Below are 12383 nucleotides of genomic sequence, written 5' to 3' on the forward strand. Positions count from 1 at the left end.
TTGGAAGAGGCTGCCCAGGGGAGGGGTTGAGTCACCATCCCTGGAAGTATTTAAAAGACGGGTAGATGAGGCGCTTAGGGACATGGTTTAGTGGGCATGGTGTTGTTGGGTTGACGGTTGGACTCGATGATCTTGGAGGTCTCTTCCAACCTTAATGCTTCTATGATTCTATGATTCTAAGTCCCTGCCCATGGCAGGGGGGTTGGACTAGATGACCTTTAGAGGTCCCTTCCAACCCAAACTACTCTATGATCCTTCAAGTAGTACTGCTCCCTGTGCCCCCCAGCTCTGCTCATCCATGCTGTAGGCACATCACAGCTGTACGTGTCGGCCTCTGCAAACATGCCTGAGCAGACTTCCTTAAGCCAAGAAAGGAAGACCTGTGCTTCACCTTTATGTTAGCCCACTTACTGTCCGCTACTATTGTATGCACCATACGTTCAGTGTCTTGTGGTAGTTTCAGATAAAGTCTTGATAAGATTCCCTTCTGAAGAGTTTTTGTTACAGTGCAGCTTCACGTAAGTGATTTTTGTTGCAAGACCTTTATCCGAGGCACAAAGGGCTCGTCCCTACTGCCGCTTGGTCAGCAGCAGCCAAGGGAAAAACAGATGTGCATGTAGGTAGTGGAACAAAAGAGAAAGAGCTCGTTAGGTAATCGTCAGTCATGGTACTTGTAATTGTGTTATTAGTGTTCCCAGGAAGAGTGGGAGTTAGTCATTCTGTTTGGGTTTCTATATAATTAATATGACACTACAATTACACTCTCTGGTTTTACTTATTTTACGAATGAAAATGAAGTTACTGAATTATCCAAGCAGGTACTTCTTTATTCTCCAAGTGATGTTTGTGTGTGTGCATAGCTCTGTTCTGTGTAATCATTAAAAAACCCCTAATACTTCAGTTTTCTATGGCAAAAAAACCTAATATCCTTTATGTTTTTGAGAAAAGGGAGGATACCTGCAATCCGCCTTTCCTACGTGCAGGTTACAGTTGCAGTTACTGTAATGGAGCGAAGAAACCCCAGAAATCCCAACTGCTTTATGAACCTTCAGAAATTAAAAAAACAAAACAAAAACAAACGAACCAAACCCCAAAAGCTAAAATTCAGTTCGTAATCTTTCTGAAAGACTTGGGTTTTTTTCTTCTTAGAAAATCTGCCTGTCCTTAAGAAATTGGGATCTTTCAGGCATACGCTAACCCCTTAATGTTATAGCTAAATGTTCTTGAGAAGTGAAAGCTCTCTTCTGCTTCCCCAAGAGCTCTGTGAAGGAAAGGGTTTTGATATGTCTCTGTCGTGAGGATTGATCCTGCGCTTAAAAAACTAGAGTAACCGGTTGAGAAAGTACTGATGTTGAGTTTGGCTTCCCTGGCTTTGTTTCCATTACAGTGGGAGAGCAGAATATGATTTATTTTGCCACGGTGTTTTAAAACAAATACCCTATCTTTTCTTTGAATCACAGAAGTTGTTGCTGGGATAACCTTCAGGAAAACCTACAGAAAAGAGCTTTTTCTAATGATTGCCCACTGAGGAAATGCAAACTGTTAAAGAGCTAAATTTTATTAATGGAAAAAATTAGGATAATGAGTGATAATTTGAAATAATTATTTCTTTACAAACACAAAATTGTATTAATTTTAAATTTGCTTTCTGTATTACTGAATTCCTACAGAGTTGGTTGGGATGGGAATTGGGTTTACCCCTGCCAGTGAAAATATCTCAGAATAACTTTTATGTCCTCGAGAAAGGCTCAGGGTTAATTTACATATTGTTTGATGTGCAGTTTAATTTTGGATAAGAGAAAACGTTGCTTAATCAAAGCTACAGTAAAATGTAAGCTGAAGAACAAATTCCCAGAAACTGATGAATACTTTTTAAGTAGTCATTGCTCTCAAATTATATCTAATTTAAAGACTTCTACTTCATTAATGATGCATCGACAATTAAATTACTTAAGAAGCTTTATCAGATTACAGCATTAGCCTGAATTCTGTGGCTTAGCCTCCAGTTGAATGTATTTATGTATCTCTCATTATAGCACTCTCACTAGAAGCCTCTCCATTTGGCATTCCTATGCTCCTTTGTTTCTGTTTCGCTCTTTTATTAAAAAATAAATAAATAAATCTGGGACTGAAACACTTCATGCTGTACTTTGATTTGAAAATTGTAACTGAAAAAATGGGGAAAAAAAAAAGAAAAATATTTAACCTAAGTATTTAGCACTTTTGTTTCTCAAAACTAGAAGTCTGTATGATCAGGATTTTTAATCAGAAGAAATGAAACCCATCCCCAGTGATCGGGTTGCTGGGGGATCTACTGAATATTTGGAAAGTAAATGAAGAAAACATTAATGAATGAATTCATAAGCAGGGCGTTGCAGCTACAGAACCTAAGTGGCTAAACCTCAGTGAAGACACTTCTTCTATTGTTCTTGGAGTCGTCGTAGGGAAAAAGGCTAAGGATTACTGATGGCAGAAGTAGAAAAATTACTTCCATGCAAAATAATTTGTTTCTCTGCTAAGTGCTAACACTCTGCACTTTAAGACCTAGGTGTGCAGTGTGCCTGTCTGTTCTGACAATAAGGGAAGCCTTTCTCTGTAAGATTACAGCTCCCATGTTGCAGGGAAATGGGAAATATCCCAGTAAATACTGAAAGTTACATATTTGAATATACCGAGAAGTAGAAAGCAAAAGCCAGTTAGGAAGACGTCCTACACTTTTCAAAAATGTGGGGAAACGGAGTTCTCCGTTGTGCATGCTATTTTCGTGCTGAAAATCCACAGAGGCGTAGTGCCCACTGCTCGCTGAATGCAGCCTTCTTTCATTCAACAGGTACACGGAAGGAATTTACTGTCCATTGATTATGACCGGAACATACGCACAGAAAAAATCTATGATGATCACCGGAAATTTACACTGAGGATAATTTACGATCAGCTAGGACGGCCTTTCCTTTGGCTACCTAGCAGTGGCCTGGCTGCTGTCAACGTGTCTTATTTCTTCAATGGGCGCCTGGCTGGGCTTCAGCGCGGTGCCATGAGTGAAAGAACAGATATCGATAAGCAAGGCAGGATCATATCGCGCATGTTTGCAGATGGGAAAGTTTGGAGCTACACCTATCTAGAAAAAGTAGGTGATGTTGTTTTACCTTCTGACATTAGCTACGAAGAGACAAAGTAAAATTCGGCTTCGTTTTAAGCTCTGTACATAAACATACACACACACAAATTATCTGAAATTTGATGTATTCCAGCTGTTAAGAATCCCTTTGTACCTGGTCTTAAAATTCCTCATTTTTCAATTAGTCAACTGAATTTGACTAATTTTTAATGGGAAATGCTCTGTTCATGGTTTGTGTCTTTTGATATTTTCCTGAAAGTGGTTAGGCTGCCATATAATGGCATAAACTAACACAATGAATTGTGCTTAATTAAGACCAAATATGCATGGCTAACCTGACAAAAGGTTCAGGTAGAAACAGGTAATTAATCTCTAATCATTATTTATTAAATGAAAATATGGTAATGCATTTTTACTTAGCCTAATAAAGACACTTCAGTCATAAAAGTGTCTTAAGTACTTCAAAATTGCGTATTATTTTCCCTTTCCCTTCTTTGAATCTGTTGTTTTAAGCAAACCAGAGCTGATGTTCTCTGCTTAGTTTCGCACATATTTCACAGCAATAGTTGTGAATTACAGCTGCTAGCAAAAAGATAAATCAAGTCATTTATCTAATTCCTCTGCATCCCTCAGAAAAAGAGAAGAAAAAAAAAAGTCCTACTAAAGGGAGGGTAGCTAATAGGTTGCTAACCTGTACTTTCTCTGGAGCGTCAGCATATTGATTTCCAAGTAGCAGATCCTCTCATCTGGCAATCTGACAATATTCCTGAGCAGCTTTGTGCCCCTAACTAATGTATCTAATTCTCTTTTTATTCATTTAACATTAGTGCCTTTTCAAGTAAACTCTTCGTTTCTTTAATGCCCTCTCAGAGGTCACGTGCTGAAAGCTAGTAACTGCGTATTAATTTTTTTCCCTATAGTCGATGGTACTACTGCTTCAGAGCCAACGGCAGTACATCTTCGAGTACGATTCTTCAGACCGACTTCATGCTGTTACCATGCCTAGCGTTGCTCGGCACAGCATGTCGACTCACACCTCTATTGGCTACATTAGAAATATTTATAATCCTCCTGAAAGCAATGCATCAGTGATTTTTGATTACAGTGATGATGGGAGGATTTTGAAAACGTCATTTTTAGGTACTGGCCGACAAGTCTTCTACAAGTATGGAAAGCTATCCAAATTATCTGAAATTGTTTATGACAGCACTGCAGTTACTTTTGGATATGATGAAACTACAGGTGTCCTAAAAATGGTGAATTTGCAAAGTGGAGGATTTTCTTGTACAATCCGCTACCGTAAAATTGGTCCTCTCGTTGACAAACAAATCTACAGATTCTCTGAAGAAGGTATGGTCAATGCAAGGTTCGATTATACGTATCATGATAATAGCTTTCGAATCGCAAGCATCAAGCCCATAATAAGTGAGACGCCTCTTCCAGTTGATCTTTACCGTTACGATGAGATTTCTGGCAAAGTAGAGCACTTTGGCAAATTTGGAGTTATTTATTATGATATAAATCAAATTATTACTACAGCAGTTATGACACTGAGTAAGCACTTTGATACCCATGGACGCATTAAAGAAGTTCAGTATGAAATGTTCAGGTCCCTGATGTACTGGATGACTGTACAATATGACAGCATGGGAAGGGTAACTAAAAGAGAACTGAAACTTGGTCCATATGCCAACACAACCAAGTATACCTATGATTACGATGGAGATGGGCAACTGCAAAGCGTAGCAGTAAATGATAGGCCAACCTGGCGTTACAGTTACGATCTGAATGGAAACCTTCATCTCTTGAATCCTGGAAACAGTGTCCGACTGATGCCTCTGCGCTATGACCTAAGAGACAGGATTACGCGCTTAGGTGACATACCATACAAAATTGACGATGATGGATTCCTGTGTCAGCGGGGCTCAGATGTATTTGAGTACAACTCCAAAGGACTCTTAACAAGAGCTTACAACAAAGCAAATGGGTGGAGTGTTCAGTACCGTTATGACGGACTCGGCCGAAGGGCTTCCTGTAAGACTAACCTGGGGCATCATCTACAGTACTTTTACGCTGATCTTCACAATCCCACAAGGGTAACTCACGTCTACAATCATTCCAATTCAGAAATTACCTCTTTGTACTACGATCTGCAAGGCCATCTCTTTGCAATGGAGAGCAGCAGCGGGGAAGAATATTATGTCGCCTCTGATAACACAGGCACTCCATTAGCCGTGTTCAGCATCAACGGCCTCATGATCAAACAGCTTCAGTACACAGCATATGGGGAGATTTATTACGACTCTAACCCTGATTTCCAGCTGGTTATTGGGTTCCATGGAGGGCTGTATGATCCTTTAACCAAACTCGTCCATTTTACCCAAAGGGACTATGATGTCCTGGCTGGACGCTGGACATCTCCTGATTACACCATGTGGAAAAACATTGGCAAAGAACCTGCTCCTTTCAATCTGTACATGTTCAAGAGTAACAACCCTCTCAGCAATGAACTGGATCTAAAGAATTATGTGACAGGTGAGACTTCATTACATTTCTTATAAATAACACTACGGTTTAGAAGTTGACTTGGGAAAGAAATCAGACTTCTCCTTACCAGCCATTTGCTGAGTCCTCCCATCAAGGTTGTGCCATTTTCCTTTTTGTGCTATGAAAAGGGCTGGCCAGTCCTGATTCTTTGATACTGCTCCTCCCCGAATGAAGGGCGCTAAATGAGAAGCCACAATGAATTGGGGGGGGGGGGGGGCAGCGCGAAAAAATTTGGAAGTTGCCTAAATATTCAATTTCAGCACAGCCATAGTGCTCTTCCTGTTGAACTAGTACTGTATGAAGATGTGTTCATTTGTTCATTCTAATTTTATATAAGGAAAAGTGAAGTCACCTACGAGAACCACTGGCAGGTTAGTTGCAGAATCAGGAACCAGAACTGCTCAACATCTCTTCCCTTCAGGGCTACTTTCAAAATTAACTGCTGACTGAGCCCATGGGCACATTATGAATTAGCACCAAGAACGGATTTAATTAAACCTCTTTTTCCCATTTAACTTTTAATATGCAAACAGTCTTTAGTCTTTAAAACAAAAATCTTGATTTTTTTAAAATTCCTTCCTCCTGAAAGACTAAGAAATTTTATGGAATGTGTATAGCTGAGAAAGCAAAACAATAAAGAAGTTTTGATCGCGTATGTTAGAATTGGGTAAAACTTGTAACCTCTTCTTAATTAGTAATAATTTTTCACTTAGTAAGATCACACAGTACTTGAACTAGCTGCTGGCAATTTCTAAAAAGAAAGGTAATTAATAGGTCTTCAGGAAAAGCTTTTTTCAGAATTGAATATGCAGTACACAATAATTAGAGCAGTGATATCATTTTTAAAACGGAGCTATCTTAGTTTTAGCAGTAATTTGAATTTCGAGAAAAGTGTGCATTTCCTTCAAAGAAAATCATAGCAGGTTTCATTAGTATGTTGGGACCTAATCGTATGCGTAACACACCATAGGTACTACTGTAGCTACTTTGCAATTTGAAGACAGTGCGATTTGTATCTGATGGTGTGAAAATATTGGTGACTAAAAGTACCGTGGGATCAAATTCTGTTGTCCTAAAATCAACAGAATTCCTATTTTCATCCACCACTGTTTGATTTAGATTTTCAGTGTCATCTTATGATATTTTGCTACGTTCTGAGATTGCATTCATTTAATTTATCCACCCATTGGATGAAATCTAGGAAGATATATTGCATTTTGGTATAACACACACCTTGTCTGTAAAAATACTTCATTGGTGATGAAAATATTTGTTGCTGTATGGACTAAACAGATTATCTTGCACAAGAAGTGATTATGGTGGCACCTTGGTTGTCATAGTTTAAAAAAAAAAACCAACAAACAGAAAACAAAAAAAAAATACTTCCCCGCCCCAATCCGTTCTTACTGTTAACCCCTGACACTGCTTTATTCACAGGTTTTGCTGAAAAGGAATTCCTGTAGCAAGTGCAGTGCTGCAAAGCACATTAGTTAAGCAAGCTAGTAACTACTTTGTATTTAGGTCCTCCTCTTTTTTTGTGGAATTAGGGCAGCTGAAGTGAATTGTTCGGGAGATACCATTATACCATAAAATAAATTGAAGCCTTAAAAAGGAGCAGTAACTCTGTGCTGTCCAAAGCTAGAGGAAAAATATGGCAGGCACTGTGTGACGGGAGATACACACAAATATCTTTGTAGAAGCAGAGTATTTTACTACTTATTTTAGTGTCAGAATGGCTAAGAAAAGTCGACTTTTGCTGTCAAATGTCCACAACCAAGAAGTATTACACCTTTTATGATGTAACATTAGCTCTGCAAAAAATTTTGGGAAAACAGGCCTTGCAACAGCAAACAGGTGCCGTGTTGTGGCTGAGCACGTGCCGGAGGTCTGTATGTCCAGGCGGGTGCTCTGCAGGCACTCTGCGTGCCCGTGGGCAGCAAGCAGAGTCCCCTGCGCACCTACCTGCTGCAGGCACCGTGCCTGGAGTGGCCTAAATTCAGCCAGCGCCCCTTGCATCGAGCGTGCCTTGCCACAGTCATGTCTCTTTCCAAACACGGAGTTCGGCTCACACGAAGAAGTGGCAATAGCAGCATCAGGAGCCATTGTAGGCCAGCGAGGAGAGAAGGGCACTGGAAAAGACAGGAGAGATTTTTAAACATGAAACGTCATGAACGTAGGTCCATATCAAATGAGAAGCGCCCATGCGCCCACACTGCTGCTTATCTCCGTGACCGCCAGAAAAGAGAAGCAGGAAACAGAAATGTAAAACGGGGTCATGGGCGCTTTTTTTTTTTTAGTTAAAAACATCGTTTTGATAACTAAAATACATCATTAGTTCTTAATACCTGCTGAGGGAGAATTACTGTTATTAATTTAGTTACTTAGCTCTTTCAACTAGTTAAGAAGACAGAGTTTTACTGGTTGAACCCAGAGCTGGAACTTCCCGAAGCTCACCCCAGAGCTGAGCTGTAACCCTCCCATGCAGCTCCTACTTTTCCGTACTGGGCCTGGAGGGATGGGGAGGATATTCGTGGTACCTAAATTTAGACATCTGAATTGCAAGTCTAGCTTCTCACTGCATTTAATGGAGCCTCCCGAGACCTGGTGACAACTAACAGAAGTAGGACATAGAAGAGAAGCCATGTATTTTCCCAAAGGACTTTGGAGACGTTTTTAGGAGTACTAACCTAATAAAACATCATTTTACAATACAGTTTATGGGTGTCAGAGATGGAACAAGTATTGCATACAGTAAAATGTTTGGATAATCCATGTGCTGTAATGGAAAGAGAAGGAAAGAGGTTGTATATCCCTGATGAACTGGTTAGGGTAAATTTAAAGCAATATTTTCTGTGCCTGTTCATGGTGGATTACTACAATTCTGTGAAGTGCCACGCTGTAATATAAATTACGAGTTCCACTGCTACTTGAAATTAAGGAGGTCAAGGAGGGACTTCCTAAATTTTTTGATTTCTTGTATTTGTTACACACATTTATTTCTCACTTGCCTGCTTACTTTTGATTTTTAGATGTCAAAAGCTGGTTGGTGATGTTTGGATTTCAGCTTAGCAACATTATTCCTGGTTTCCCTAGAGCAAAAATGTACTTTGTGTCACCGCCATACGAGTTGTCTGAGAGTCAAGCATGTGAAAATGGACAGGTAGGCAGAAATATGAAGTTATTTTTCTTGATAAATTTGCCCCACTCTGTGAATAGAACTGCTGGGCTCTTCTGTAGTTACAGCAGAAGGCCAAGTATTTATTTCAGTGTAAAATGAAGTGAGTATAGCTAGATTTTATACTAATGAACACACGCCTTTCTTGCCAGCCTTCGTTGTTATCATAATTACAGTGTCATTAGTTTGTCTTTTATTGAGTTCTTCCTTGATTAACAAGTTGTAACTCGATTAACTTGATTAGCAATGACAAAGGGAGACTTTGTCAGGGTAATTTATCATCTGTTGTACCTTTGGTAGAACCATCCTAATAACATACGTGTTGCAATAAACTTAGGTTGGTACTTGCTGTACTGCTAAGAAATGGTTCTACTTCTCACCCTGTAATAGGATTTCTCATCATTTTTTGTCTGACACTTTTCATAGAGGCTTTGGTTTGCTACTCCAGTTACTACAGTTAACTTCCGTTACAGCCTTCGTACTTACTTGTCAGGTTAAGGTGGAAAATGGTACATGCTTTTGACCTTTATAATAAATTCCAACCCATTTAATAAACTTTAACAGAGTACTAGGCCGATTTCAAACTAAGTCTGTGCCAGGCTCACTTCGCATTTGTGGTAATACAACTGAAATGGTCATGTAAACCTAAACATACTGCTTTCACATGCTTCTAAGTCATTTGAGAAGCTAACTCCCGTCTTCAGGAATTGCTTTGGTATTTTGGAGCCCAAATCTCATCTATTTGCAAAAAGGCTTAAATTCATAAGCATTTTAGTCATATATACTGGTTGAAATCTCCGGGCGAAAGTGTCCAGAAGTTCAGTGCCATCTTTTAATAAATCGATTCTGTTTGGTTTAAGCTCTGATTAAAATTGGGCTGGACTTGGGTCTCACTTATTCTTGTAACGGACATCATATAATTTGCCAAAATTGAGATTTGTGGTACATATATGCTACAAAGGGTGACTAATGAGTAGTATTTTATTTGGTATTACTGATAACAAAATAATCTGCCAAATGAGTATTTACCTGACTCTGAATGAGATATGTATAGGGGTGGGTAACTGAGGGTGGTCTTCCCATCGCGTAGAATTTTTCACTGCATGGCTTTCCTTTAAAAAAGCAAAGCAAAGATTAGTATCGGTCTCTGAAATGAGTATTTTCAGATCCATATCTTCTTTGGTGTTTTTTGTTCTGTTTTGTTTTCCCCAGTTAATTACAGGAGTTCAGCAGACGACAGAAAGACACAACCAAGCTTTCATGGCTCTTGAGGGACAGGTCATATCTAAAAGATTACATGCCAATATTAGAGAAAAAGCAGGTCACTGGTTCGCAACAACCACTCCTATCATTGGGAAAGGAATCATGTTTGCTGTGAAGGAAGGCCGTGTAACCACTGGCATTTCCAGCATAGCCACAGATGATAGCAGAAAGATTGCCTCTGTCCTTAACAGTGCTCACTACCTGGAAAAAATGCACTACAGCATCGAGGGGAAGGATACCCATTACTTTGTCAAGATAGGCTCGGCTGACAGTGACCTGGTCACCCTCGCAATGACCAGCGGGCGGAAGGTCCTGGAGAGCGGAGTCAACGTCACCGTCTCCCAGCCCGCTCTCCTCGTCAACGGGAGGACTCGAAGGTTTACGAATATTGAGTTTCAGTATTCCACCCTGCTGATCAACATCCGCTACGGACTGACCCCCGACACGCTGGACGAGGAAAAGGCGAGAGTGTTAGACCAGGCTCGGCAGCGAGCGCTGGGATCAGCCTGGGCCAAAGAACAGCAGAAGGCACGGGATGGCCGAGAGGGCAGCCGCGTATGGACAGACGGAGAGAAGCAGCAGCTTCTGAACACGGGAAGGGTTCAAGGTTACGAGGGATATTATGTCCTGCCCGTGGAGCAGTACCCAGAGCTAGCAGACAGTAGCAGCAACATCCAGTTTTTAAGACAGAATGAAATGGGAAAGAGGTAACAAATTAACCTGCTGTCATCCTTTGCTGGATGAATCAGTAGTCATAACTGTTATCTCCTCTCCTAAGGAGATGAAGACCTAAATGGGGGCACTAGGCTGAGCTACTTTGGGATAGTAAGTGGCAAAAAAGCTCATATTTTTTGAGTTAAATGCTACTGTTCAAGTGATTAAAAACCACATCCTGAAGTGGACTAAAGCCAGACTGAAAACTCTAACCATACAAATTAAAAAGTACCCCTGAAATATTACCCACTTGTTCTGGGTCTAAAGAAAAACAAAAAGAAGGCCTCGTATTGTATTACCTCACTCCATTCACACGTGAGCAAACTAAGAAATCCAAGTGGGCCACTTTCACTAACCAGCTGATGAAACACAGATGATTCAGACTGCTTGTTTGATAAATATCCAAGAGGTTTTCATTTAAAGCAAAATACAGGTGCATTTAAAACATGAATTTGGGGTGATTTGTGTGTAGCAACTGGAGGACAATGAGAATGCAAGTGAGAGCGCACTGGAAATAGTAAAGAAAAATATATTTAAAAGTAACGAAACCACACTTGCACTCTGACCCTCCACTTGTCTGGCCTGAAGCTTAACTTATTCAAAGAGGGCAGAGTGTAAAGTTACATTCAAAATGGTGGCTATAAATCACTACAAATAAATTTCATACTCTGTTTGTCTTTGAAGATTTCCATTGTGGACAGTATAACACAGTTACAGGGTGTAGTCTGTTTAGATTCAGTAGTTTGTTGGTATCAGTTCCAGTAGAGCTGTGGGCATTGTGTTACACTATTGCAAATGGGCACCACGTCAGATCACCCTGTACATACATCAGCCAGAAGGCACAATCACTGTTTCAGATTTAAAAATTATTAGTGTGTTTGTTTGGTCGAGAAACTGAGACAATCACATTACAGTCACCACAAAAAAAAAAAAAAAAAAAAAAAAAAAAGTCTAATAAGAACTTTGGTACAAGAACTTTTTTGTAATATACATGTATGAATTGTTCATTGAGTTTTTATATTAATTTTAATTTGCTGCTAAGCAAAGACTAGAGACAGGCAAAGATAATTTATGGCAAAGTGTTTAAATTGTTTATACATAAATAAAGTCTCTAAAACTCCTGTGAATTACTTGTCTTCCATTGTGAAATCTTTTAAAAATGAAAAAATATTAGTGTCTCGCTGTCACCTAATGCACACAGCACCTTAAACGTCAAAATGACTTGCTGCTGTTGTACCGTGGAGTCTACAGAGGGCTGGTCCTTTGATTTCTGGGTAAGCAAAGTCCTACATACACACCACCCAAAACTGTTCAGGACACAGCAGAAAATTGGTAAATGCTTTAGAAATTCCCTCTCTGCACCTCATGACTAGCAACCCTCAAACTGCCATGTTTCAATCCTGGAATTAGCTTAATTGCACTAAAGCAACATCCAAACAGTTTGAAAATGCAGTAACATAATATTAAACGGAACGTGGGAGGCCGTGCTGTGAGCCAGGAAGTCTCCATGAAATCTGCTGCCTTTGGGAGATTGCTTATTTCTACCACATTTAAAAACTGGAGGTA

General features: G+C 39.8%; 1 protein-coding gene across 2 annotated transcripts in view; it reads left to right on the forward strand.

Annotated features, from left to right (window-relative positions):
- Positions 1-11694, forward strand: part of TENM2 (teneurin transmembrane protein 2) — a 563241-nt gene extending 551547 nt beyond the window's left edge. The window contains exons 27-30 of one of the 2 annotated variants that reach the window (XM_009318514.1): positions 2831-3127; positions 4039-5653; positions 8695-8825; positions 10053-11694. In XM_009318514.1, coding sequence (XP_009316789.1) covers positions 2831-3127; positions 4039-5653; positions 8695-8825; positions 10053-10814 — 2805 coding nt within the window. In that variant the 3' untranslated portion in view covers positions 10815-11694. The remainder of the gene's footprint in view (positions 1-2830; positions 3128-4038; positions 5654-8694; positions 8826-10052) is intronic. The other variant, XM_009318515.1, reaches the window with a different exon arrangement.
- The last annotated feature ends 689 nt before the right edge of the window (positions 11695-12383 follow it).

This window comes from Pygoscelis adeliae, unplaced genomic scaffold (genome assembly GCF_000699105.1).
Source record: "Pygoscelis adeliae isolate BGI_AS28 unplaced genomic scaffold, ASM69910v1 Scaffold42, whole genome shotgun sequence".
In the NCBI taxonomy this organism is placed as follows: Eukaryota; Metazoa; Chordata; class Aves; order Sphenisciformes; family Spheniscidae; genus Pygoscelis; species Pygoscelis adeliae.